Source organism: Danio rerio, chromosome 18, assembly GCF_049306965.1.
Source record: "Danio rerio strain Tuebingen ecotype United States chromosome 18, GRCz12tu, whole genome shotgun sequence".
NCBI lineage: Eukaryota > Metazoa > Chordata > Actinopteri > Cypriniformes > Danionidae > Danio > Danio rerio.
Genome location: NC_133193.1, coordinates 7287501 through 7300000, shown reverse-complemented (window position 1 = coordinate 7300000; position 12500 = coordinate 7287501). Strand labels below are relative to the sequence as shown.

Sequence of the window (12500 nt, the reverse complement as noted above, 5' to 3'; positions counted from 1 at the left end):
CATTTAAAGGCTTAAATAAATAATTAGGCAAGTCATTGTATAATGATGGGCCAAAATAAAACATATAAGACTTTCTCTAGAAGAAAAAATATTATCAGACATACTGTAAACAATTCCTTGTTCTGTTATCTATAAAGCTTTAAATAATCTAGCTTCTGTTTATCTAACTAACGTTCTGTCTCGCTACAATCCAACCCACTCTTTAAGATCTCAAAACTCAGGGCTTCTGGTAGTACCTAAAATACCTAAAAAGTCGAGTAAAGGAGGTCGAGCCCTCTCACTTATGGCTCCCATACTCTGGAATAGCCTTCCTGATAATGTCCGAGGCTCAGACACACTCTCACAGTTCAAAACTAGATTAAAGACCCCCTGGCATACTCATGCCGAGGCCCTCAGACTACACAGCACCACTGATTTGATCCAAGACCAGCGACGAGATGATCCCAAGGTTTCCATATCCTTGACCAGGCCGTATCCTGAGCAGCTGCAGCGGTGGTCATGGAGGACTGGAGAGCATGACACTGATTCCTGCAATGCTCCAGGGACAGACGAGTCTTCGCTGACGCCCGCTTCCTGTCTCCGGCGCCATGACTGCAGCTCTGCACAGGACGTTTGGCCGGTGGAGAAATGGTCATGCCGATCTGAGCTTGGTTCTCTCGAGGTTTTTTGATTCTTCACTTTCGCCAATTGGTGAAGTTTTTTCCTTGCTGCTGTCGCCACTAGCTTGCATGGTTCGGGATCTGTAGAGCTGCGCATCGATGCATTTGCTCTTCAGTGTTTGGACTCTCAGTAGTGATTATTAAACCACACTAAACTATTATAACTTGAACTTAAGCCGTTAAAGCTGAACTCCACAGTTTCAATTTACTATGATCTTCTATGTAAAGCTACTTTGACACAATCTACATTGTAAAAGCGCTAGACAAATAAAGTTAAATTTAAATAAATTGAGGGCGAAGCAGTGGCGCAGTAATTAGTGCTGTCGCCTCACAGCAAGAAGGTCGCTGGGTCGAGCCTCGGCTCAGTTGGCTTTTCTGTGTGGAGTTTGCTTGTTCTCCCTGCATTCGCGTGGGTTTCCTCCGGGTGCTCTGGTTTCCCCCACAGTCCAAAGACATGCGGTATAGGTGAATTGGGTAGGCTAAATTTTCCAAAGAGTATGAGTGTGTGTGTGTGTGTGTGTGTGTGTGTGTGTGTGTGTGTGTGTGTGTGGATGTTTCCCAGAGATGGGTTGCGGCTGAAAGGGCATAAGCTGCGTAAAAACTTGCTGGATAAGTTGGCGGTTCATTCCACTGTGGCGACCCCAGATTAATAAAGGGACTAAGCCGACAAGAAAATGAATGAATGAATTGAACTGAATTTTCAAACACCATTTGCGAAATATTTAAACAATAAAAATTCACAGGACGGCTAATCATTTAATAAACGATAATTTAATAAACTGTATAGTGACAATGAATATTCATGATATTGTGAGCACTTCAAAAATACTATGAATAATTCTTTCAACTTTTGAGTTGTCTTTCAAGAATATTCCGATTATTGAGTTCAAAATTGATCAAAGTTATTATAGTTTTGTGCTTAAGTTCTTACTTTGATATGATTTTACATTTGATGTACATTTTGATTCAATATTAGGTGGTTTTATTAATGGGTTTTGTTAGTTTTAGTTTAGATTTCTATTTTGTGAACACAATTCTATTTAGGGCTCAGTGGTTAGCACTGTCGCTTCACAGCAAGAAGGTCGCTGGTTCAAGTCCCGACTGGGTCAGTTGACATTCCTGTGTAGAGTTTGCATGTTCTCCCCATGTTGGCGTGGGTTTCGTCCGGGTGCTCCAGATTTCCCTACAGTCTAAAGACATGCGCTATAGGTGAATTAAATAAACTAAATTGGGAGTAGTGTGTGAGTGTGTATGTGAATGAGTGTATGGGTGTTTCCCAGTACTGGGTTGCGGCTGGAAGGGCATCTGCTATATGTGAAACATATGCTGGATAAGTTGGTGGTTCATTCCGCTGTGGCGACCCCAGATGAATAAAGGGACTTAGCCGAAAGAAAATGAATGAATGAATTTCTTTTTAGTTTTTAATTACTTAATTTCAGTTTTAGTAATTCTAGTTTACAGGTAGCAGAATTCTAGTTTCTACTTCATAAAATGATCATCGTTTAAAACATTTTATTACTCTTTATATGCAATGAAGAAATACTTATTTTTTTAATCAACCTTATAAAAGGAACCTTATTTGCAACTTGCGTCAATATTGTGATCATGCCATTAATTCAATCCTTATCCTTTAGCATATTTATCAGGGGTCACCACAGCGGAATGAACCATCAAGTATTCCAGCATATGTTTTACGCAGCAGATGCCCTTCCAGCTGCAACCCAGTGCTGGGAAACACCCATACACACTTTCATTCTCACACACACTCATACACTATGGCCAATTTAGTTTATTCAATTCACTTATAGAGCATGTCTTTGGACGGTGGGAGATTTTCTATACAGAAATGCCAACTGGTCCAGCTGGGACTCAAACCAACAACCTTGCTGTGAGGCAACAGGGCACCATTGAGCCACCGTGCCTCCTGATTGTGACATATATTGTGTTGAAAAAATTCAACAATAATCCAAAAACTTTCCAGGGTGTTGCTAAACAGTTTCTAGGACATTATAGCTAAATATAAATGCGCTTTATTTATTGTGAATAAAATATTGACAAACTATGCAGGGTAGGTAACAAAAAGTATCTAGGCATTAAAAATTAGTGATGAAATTCATATTTCTGATTCTACCTTTCATAGCTGATGCCTGTACGGTCAACATTGGAAATATGAAATGCTATTTACTGTCTATTTACAGTGTTTTCATTATGACTGCAAGCTTTATAGCCATTAAATATTGCCTAGATAATTTTCACCCACATAATGCTGTGTTGTCATCACTAAATCAAAGCCATCATAAGAAATAGGATTTGATGTCTACTGAATGTCACCTGAAACCAGCGGTATCCTTCCTGCCATGGAAAATGCAGATAAGCAATGAGGAAGGAGGCCACAACATGCCTCATGTAGTTGTTCATCCATCCGGTCTGCCACAGCTGTCTCATTGCTGCATCTACAAGCGGATATCCTGTGCGTCCACGCTGCCATGCTTTCAGATGGGCATGGTCTGAGCTCCAGCGCAGAGCCTGCACATGGGTAGACTTTTAAGTATACAAATGTGACATTTCATTGATAGGGATAGTTCCCAACCTTTATGAGTTTTTCAAACACAAAAGAAAATATTTTGAAAAATGTTCCAGTGTAACCACTGACTTCCAATGTATTTGCTTTCCTACTATGGCTGTCGAAGGTAGCAAGTTTTTAGCATTCTTCAAAATATCTTCTTTTGTGTTTGACAGAGGAAAGAAAGTCATAAAATTCTTCCGGTCAGGAGGAGCATTTTTGCCGGATTTAATTCAGACAGAAAGTACAGAACAGAAAGTGTAGAATCATTTTTGAATGAACATGAAAATGGTTTCACATTTTTAAAAAAAACATAGATAAACACAAAGTCCTATGATAGCTTTGTAGATTATTAGCGATATCAGTGCACAGGCCCGATTGGCTAATCCGGAGGACCGGGAGAATTCTTATTGGGCCGGTCAGTTGTTTGGCCGTGAGGGCCGGTGTCCCTAGCTGCTTGCACTCTCAGCAGTCGCACTTTTTTCATTTATTTATTTATTTGACCATAGCTTCACTCTTTTTATTCATTATTTTGCTAAAGCTCTACTCTTTTTATTTATTTTCTCGCAGCCCCGTAAGCAAAATGCAGCCTGCAAGTTAATAATGAAGTAACTATCTTTCGACCCCAAACAGCGGCACCTTAGTGAATATAAGTTCAAATAATTAATATTAATGAATATTATTCCTGCTCACTAAAAATAAGATGATTCACTACATTAATAAATCTGACATAACTTGATCAGAAATCTAAAAAGGGGAGAAAAAGGTTAAGCCATCAGTAGAAAGTAATACTGTGGTTAAGAGTATTGCAGATAGTAGTGCAATACTTATTTTTTATTTCAAACCTCACCTGAGTAATTATTATTATTTATTTATTTTTTATTGTTAAGATATATAATACTGTTAGGGTTGTTGAATATTTGAAGTTCTAAAGCAGCTGTTTTCTTGAGACAGATGTAATCGTGTCATTAGAAACTGAATTGTAAATGACGTTATTTAAATATAGTCAGTCATGAACTGAGGTGGACCGGTCTAATGCTTGAAACTCCAGGGCTGAAAAGGAGTCCCACTTTGGCTCTGTCAGTGCATTAACCTTTGAGGAGTCAGTCAATGCTGGGAAACACAGTGATGTGTTTAAGATCTTTATGTGCAATAATACACAGCAATCAAAAAGAAGCAATTTTATACACAGCATACGCCTTTAAGTATACACAGAAGTATTTTATAATTACAGTAATTTATTACAATATTGTAGTAATATTTTTGAGTCGTTAATTTTAAATGATCTATTTTTTATGCATCTACTCTTTTGGATTCTCATGTTTAATTGTTTTGTATATTCAATGTAAAAAAAACTCTGTCTCTCATACATCTGTGAGTAAATGTACACATTTACAAAAGCATGTTCAGTGCTCTCTGCCTAGTCACATTCGTTCATTCATTCATTTTCTTTTTGGCCCCTTTATTAATTCGGGTTTACCACAGTGGAATGAACCACCAACTTTTCCAGCATATGTTTTACTCAGCGGATGCCCTTCCAGCCGCAACCCAGTACTGGGAAACATCCATACACACTCATTTACACACATACACTACGGCCAATTTAGCATACCCAATTCACCTGTACCACATGTCTTTGAACTGTGAGGGAAACCAGAGCACCTGAAGAAAACCCACGTAAACATGGGTAGAACATGCAAACTCCACACAGAAATGCCAACTGACCCAGCCAGGATGCTTTCTGCATTTGTACTGTAAATTCTGTACAGCTATTTTTACAATATTAGATTGAACTATAAGAAAAAGCATATCCATTTACTTGGAAAGGGGTTGCATGTGAGCAAATGATGAATTAAAACACTAGCTGTAAATGGTCATGTGTCTTGCTTGTCTACTTTTGATCTGATTGGCTGAAATAAAAATATATATATATATTAAAAATATTGTAAAAAAAGCTAAGGTTAATATTATTAGCCCCTTTAATTTTTTTATGATACAAAAAAAAAATCACTATTGTCCAATAACTTGTCTAATTAACCTTACTTGCCTAGAATAACCTAATAAACTATTATGTTTTAAAAGATTCCTCTGTTAAACAGCACTTGGGAATTATTGAAAAACAAAATGCACGAGTGCTAATAACTTTCTCCTGATCTATATATTAGCACATTCAATACATGGGAATAATAAATGTGAATCTTGCCTTGTACGGTGGCCTGAGGGACTCCCAGGGCAGGTCTGGGAAAAGGCTGATCTGCCAGTACGCCAGATCTCTCCAGGCCAGTTTGCGCTGGAATTTGGGAGATTTGCAGCGAGCTCCACGAGCAGCCCATAAGACCTGGCGTGCACTCAGCTGACCGAAGTGCAGATATGGAGATAGACAGCTGGTGTTGGGGGCATCCGCACGGCATGACTCCTTTTCATAACGGTACACGCCTACAGTGAAGTAAATAATGACTTCAAAATGACAGATGAGCTAATAATGCTACATACAAATCACCATCAATTACCATCTCGTAGGAAGGCTTCAAGATGTGTGTGAGCTCCTTCTTCACTGAAGTCCCATGTTTTTCGAATGTCCACAGCCCAGTCAATCTGTAAGCATCACATGCAAACAGCAATTACATCATTTAAAATGTCAATACAGTATTTATGCATTGCTTTGTGCTACATTTACATTGTTTTTCTATGCAAGCTTGATCCTCGAAATCATGATCAGCAATGCTACGATTGGCTGACGGCACAGCAGCGTACTGACATCATCTGATTAATATTCAATTATCCATGAGAGCAAAATTACATAAAATTCATAAGAAGCGGTTTGTTAAATATGATACGCAATAACTTTTAAACTTTTAAGCTTTAAGCTTTTTTAACTTTTATATATATATATATACACACACACACAGTTAAAAATATATTTTCTATTTTCCCAAGTGTATATTACTACTGTAAGAAAATATCAGCACTTGGTACACACTTTCAGTATTATCTTTGCTTAAACTGACCCAATCTAATCCTGTTTATATGAAATGAGCCAGCTCCCTAGCAGGTTTGAGCTACCAGAACTCTTGCTATGACAACAACTCTCGGATCAGTTTTGAAGAACGAAACAATCCTGGATTGTGTCAAATTGTCAGTAAACCCTGCATGTCCAAAGTTCAAACCTGGTTAGCTCAGACCTGCACAACTGAATCACATGATTACCTGAGATGACTAAAAGATCAAAATGAGACCTCTCCGTACAGAAATTGATAATGTAGCATCCACTCGCTTAAGGTCTAATCATTTTGATTTATCCTGCCCCTTTTCCCATAGCTCTACAACAGAATTTTCATGCTCAAACTTTAATTAAAGACAATGGATATACACGAGACATATCACTCAAATAGTTTTGAATGGGGAAAAATGTAACAATCAATATGGCAAATGAATCGTCCATCGATAAAGACTGATGATTCACCGGGGGAGGGACTCGGACCAGACGTGAGTTTCTACACATTTTGTGTGATCTGAACGTTTAGAAATGAAACTAAAGAGACGGTTGTTGTTTAGTTTTATTTATGATTCCTAATATGAAATTTAATTTTAAGCTTGGCAAACAATTTGAAGAATTTGATGTTTACCCTTTCAAACAGAATGCCCAAGAGGAGTTTCAAAGACAGTCGGCGAGTGAAATGACAGAATGAGTTATTTTACCACTGTGCCATCTTTTCTGCGTGGCATGCGTGCCAGTCCCAGATCAGCAAGCGGGCATCCCTGTGGCCATGCTGAGGGAGAGGGCAGGGTAGTGGGGGCATCCAGTGGAGACCCCAGTCCACCAGCAGGGTTCTGCTGACAACAGCTCATGAAGTGAGACACGGAGCCGATACCTGCAAGTACACATAGAAACATTAAAAATAAATTGCTTTATAACTGCTAAAGTATTCTTAGTGGCTTTTTCATGTGCTTTGGCGGATGTTTAATTGAAGCCGAATGTTTAATGCACCAAATGAGTTTATACGATTTTTTTACCACTTTTATCATGTCAAGCAAAAATCTTGATCAAATGTCTTAATTTGCTTAAAAAACAGCAAACCTCGCAACATGATTCATAGCAAGACACACAGATAAAATATGCACATACTGAAAATGTATGTGTAGCCAGAGGAATGTATGGCTGCATTTCATCTTTAAAACAAACGCAAACTATGAGGCGGGATGATGCCATTTCTTTTTGCGCTTACCAGCTGTATTGTACTGTATTATGAATAACTCTGTATTAGCGCTTTTTCACTGTTGTCAGTTTGTCTGTGGCCTTGCAGAGCGGAGTTGATTGTGATAACGGGGTTCGAGTTTGATGAAGAACGGTTCCAGAAAGGAGGTAAAACTAAAACAAGCCAAAAAATAAAATAAACAAGTATATAACAGGGAGAGAATGTGGTAAAATCTGAAAAGCGTGGTAAATATCAGGCTGCTACGAGGGCTTTTCTTTTTCTGGATTGCTTTTGAAAACACTGTCGGTTGGGTTTAGGAGAGTGGGTGGGCACTGGTCAATCGGTGCTTTTGAAAACACTATTGATTGGGTTTAGGAAAGGAGAAGGGTGGGTCAGTTAATCAGTCAGTCAGTCGACAGCGGCCTCTGGCGGATTAATGCAAGAACAGCAGGTGCAAATGGGAATTGTGAGAGAATTGAGATCTCAAAAAGCGTACACAGCCTTCGGTGGATTAGCGAAAAAAAAAAACTGCAAAAAAACTTTTTTTTTTTTTTTGCTGAACATACGGCAAACTATCTATGCGATTGATTTTTTAGAAAAAGATTTTTTCACCTTCTGACATAAATATATAAATAAATAAATACATAAATAAATAAATAACTTTACAGCTTTAACCAATATTTTTTTGATTTTGGTAGCAATTCAGTAGGAAATATATGCAAATCTGCGGTGGATGGATGGATGGATGGATGGAAAGTGATAGGATAGACAGACAGACCGAAAGTGATAATATAGACCGAGAGAGATTATATAGATATACAGAAAGATAGACCAATCGAGATCGATAATATAGATAGACAGATAGACAGACTAAATGTGATAATACAGACAGACATGTGCATATTTCATTTTTAAAAAATGTGGTAAAATCTGAAAAACGTGGTAAATATCAGGCTGCTACGAGGGCTTTTCTTTTTCTGGATTGCTTTTGAAAACACTGTCGGTTGGGTTTAGGAGAGTGGGTGGTCACAGATCAATCAGTGCTTTTGAAAACACTATTGGTTGGGTTTAGGAAAGGAGGAGGGTGGGTCAGTTAATCAGTCAGTCGACAGCGGCCTCTGGTGGATTTTTGCAAGAACAGCAGGTGCAAATGGGACTTGCGAGAGAATTTTGAGATCTCAAAAAGCGTACACAGCCTTCGGTGGATTAGCGAAAACAAAAACTGCAAAAAAAGGTACCTCCTGGGATGACTAATATTAACATAGATTAATAAAACTGTAAAAATTCATTGCTCAATGGTAGTTTGTTTTAACTAATGTGAAATAAAAGCATTATTCTAAAGTGTTTCCACATTTACAGGCCTTTTTTCCTCAAACTGAACATTTTTTTTTTCTCATAACCATAATTCTCCAATAACATATACTGAACATACGGCAAACTATCTATGCGATTAATTTTTTTAGAAAAAGATTTTTTCATATATCAACTTTCAGACATAAATAAAAATATAAATAAATTAATAAATAAAAAAATAAAAAAATAAATAAATATATTTATTTATTTATTTATTTATTTATTAATAAATGAATGAATGAATGAATTAAATAAATAAATAAATAAATAAATAAATAAATAAATACATTTATCTATTTATTTATTTATTTATTTCATAAATAAATAAATAAATAAATAAATTAATTAATTAATTAATTAATTAATTAATTAATTAATTAATTAATTATTACTTTACAGGTTTAACCAATACTTTCTTGATTTTGGTAGCAATTCAAAAGGAAATATATGCAAATAATATAGACCGAAAGTGATTATATAGATAGACAGACAGATCGACCGATCGAAAGTGATAATATAGATAGACAGATAGACAGACTAAATGTAATAATACAGACAGACATGTGCATATTTCATTTTTAAAAAATTATTCAGATATTTAAACACAACATTTAAAAAATCCTGTGATATTAAGCAAAGTTTTTCCTCATTATGATTAATCAGCTGTAAAAACTCTGGTGGCCGCATATATAATACATCTCAAAAACAAAAAAGGAACAAATAATTTAAACAATGAAAAAGAAAAAAAAATCCCAAAAATTCCACTATATCACCACTTACTCACCTCGTAGTCCAACGCCTCTTGTGCTGACCGTGTAGGGATCTCTAAGGCAATACGAGTGGTATATATGGCACGTAACGCCTCGTTTCTCCAATGTTTCCCACAATGCATCATCTCTCTCCTTCAGCCAGGGCTCATACAGTGCCGTTGCTACAACTGAAGCTGCTCCCGTTTCATCCATTAACCCTTGCAGCGCAGTCAAAGATGAGGGCTCTGCCTTCAGGGTCACCAAATGACTTCCACGCTCCTCCAGAGAGCGCTTCAGACTCACTAGTGCCTGATGCAGCCAGTATTTAGAAGCCCCACCAGTTGACATAGTAACCCCAGGACCCTCCTCCTCCATTGCATTCCATAGAAAGACCGGTATGACAGGTGCACCGAGCTCCAGGCAGCCAATCAGAGCAGGGTTGTCCCACATGCGGAGATCCCTTCTGAACCACAGCACAACCGGTCGTGGTCCTGATGGGTTCTTCAGCAAATGCTGCTTCTTACGCAGACGACGCTTTTGTGATTTTGTGATCTTGTCTCCATTTATGTGCTTTATTGCATTTCTGGTTTTATGTACTTCAGTATCAAGTGTACATTTCGCAGTAGGCTGGTTCTCTGGTACCACAGATCCATCAGCACCAGAGCTTTCTGTACGTACGTCAGCGTAGGTTTTGTAAGACCGAGGAACATGATGCTGATGATCAGAATTGTGCAGTTTGTCTTCTGGGTCAATTTGTTTGGTTTCATATAGAGAGAGCGTTAAAGCCAGCTCCAATTCCTCTGATTCATCCTGGAAAAACAACATTTAGCATTAGCTTATACAGACATACAGTTGAAGATTTCTGTTTAACGGTAGGAAGATTTTTCTCAACATAATAGTTTTAATAACTGATTTCTTTTATCTTTGCCAGGATGACAGCACATAATATTTTACTAGATATTTTTCAAGATACTAGTATTTAGCTTAAAGTCACATTTAAAGCCTTAACTGGGTTAATTAGGCAAGTTAGGGTAAGGCATTATTTGTATATTCCACTAATTGTAAAGCGATGGTTTGTTCTGTAGACAATTAAAAGAAAATATTGCTTAAGAGGGCTAATAATATTGACCTTAAAATGTAAAAAAAAAAAAAAAAAAAAAAGCTTTTATTCTATCCAAAATGAAACAAATAAGACTTTCTTTAGGAGAGAAAATATTATAGGAAATACTGTGAATAATGTCTTGCTCTGTTAAACATCATTTGTTAAATATTTGAAAAGGAAAAAGAAATTCACAGGAGGTGATAATTTTGACTTTAACTGTATGTCAAACTACTGATCTTACCTTTGACAAATTTTATTAATACACTCTTGTCCAAGCTTTTAATTATTTTTAATCACTTTTTAAAAAATTAATAAGTTATTAAAATGTTTAAAAACAATTTTCTTTTATCGGGTGAAGAACCATATGCTGTAACTTCATTGACATTGATTACTATACCATTTAAGTCATGTAATAACCCACAATAACATTCTAGGGTTTTTCTAGTGAGCATCCTTTAAAGCAGGGAGTGTCCAAACACAGTCCTGGAGGGCCAGTGGTAAAGTCTAAGTTGGATATGCGGCTGGCCGGAAGTGTGATATGCACAATAATAAAGCAGCATTTTTTATTACACTGTATAACAATAATTAATATTTTTACAGTACTGTGATGGTTGGGTTAAGGGTTGGGGTGGGAGTAGGCGTTAAAAAAAAACTATTTATTGGGTAATTTTATAGATAGCATAAATAATACTCGGTACAACTACTGTTTTAACAGTGCTGGGATGGTTAGGGTGGGGGTAGTAGACATTGACAAAATACAATAAATGGGAAATTTAATAAATAATATAAATAATTCTTGTTAACTTCCGGCCAAAAACATATCCGATCTAGCAACAACCAGGGCCAGTATCCTGCTGAGTTTAGTTCCAACTTGCTTCAACACATCTGCCAGGAAGTTTCTAGTATATCTAGTAAGAGCTTGATTAGCTGATTCAGGTGTGTTAGATTAGGGTTGTAGCTAAACTCGCCAGGACATCAGCCCTCCAGGACCATATTTTGACACCCCTGCTTAAAAGGGTTAAACTATTTTCTTCTCACGAAGACAACAATTATTTGATTAAAAATATAATAACCAAATATTACTACTTTTTGAGTATAATTTTAAAATGGATTTTATTCCTAAAATGCAAAGCTTTATTGTCGGCATCATTTACTGTAGTCTTCAGTGTCCCATGACCCTTCTGAAATTATTTTAGTTTTTAATATATTTTTAATATTTTAATATTATGATTTGATGCTCAAGAAACATCTCTTATTACCAACATTGAAAACCATAATTACATTTTCAGTATTAATTAAACCTACAAAAGCACAAAATAGTGACATTTATTTATAATTGTAAAAGTATTTCTTAAAACTAAAAAAGTTGTGACCAAAAACCTACTTAAATATCATGTTAGCCACTCTGATACAGATATATTTTATTTAGGTTTCTATTTAAAACGTACAACAATGCTTTTTAATAATTCATAGATAGAAAGACAGGCAGACATGGATGGATGGATGGATAATCTTGTTACTTTTAATAAAATGAACTTTCTTTTATGTTAAATATAACATTTTAACTACTTTACATAGATCTGTTTAGATATTATTATCCTTTTCAATTAGTTATTTAACATTATCATTGCAGTTTTATTTCTATCAAATATCAACCAATCACAAATTAGACAGAAAATCTGAAAAATAGACAAGACATACGACAGACAGACGAATAGAGACTGAAAGTGATATTACAGAACATTTTGACTTGGTGAAACATGGCATTGATTTTACAGCAATTTAAATAAATTTCTTTATTATTATTATTATAAATGCAGTGCATGATTGTAAATTTAACTTGCTGAAATGTTTTTTTATACTTATAAACGTATATAT

General features: G+C 36.2%; 1 protein-coding gene across 5 annotated transcripts in view; it reads right to left on the bottom strand.

The window, feature by feature from the left end:
- Positions 1-12500, bottom strand: part of si:ch1073-390k14.1 — an 18809-nt gene that overhangs the window by 4510 nt on the left and 1799 nt on the right. For all 5 annotated transcript variants that reach the window (XR_012394275.1, XR_012394277.1, XR_012394276.1 and 2 more), the window contains exons 3-7: positions 9556-10330; positions 6922-7094; positions 5733-5817; positions 5426-5658; positions 2991-3185 (exon numbers count right to left, since the gene is read on the bottom strand). Coding sequence is in view for 1 of the 5 variants with exons in the window: in XM_021473221.3 (XP_021328896.1) it covers positions 2991-3185; positions 5426-5658; positions 5733-5817; positions 6922-7094; positions 9556-10330 (1461 nt within the window). In the remaining 4 variants the exon portion in view is untranslated. The remainder of the gene's footprint in view (positions 1-2990; positions 3186-5425; positions 5659-5732; positions 5818-6921; positions 7095-9555; positions 10331-12500) is intronic.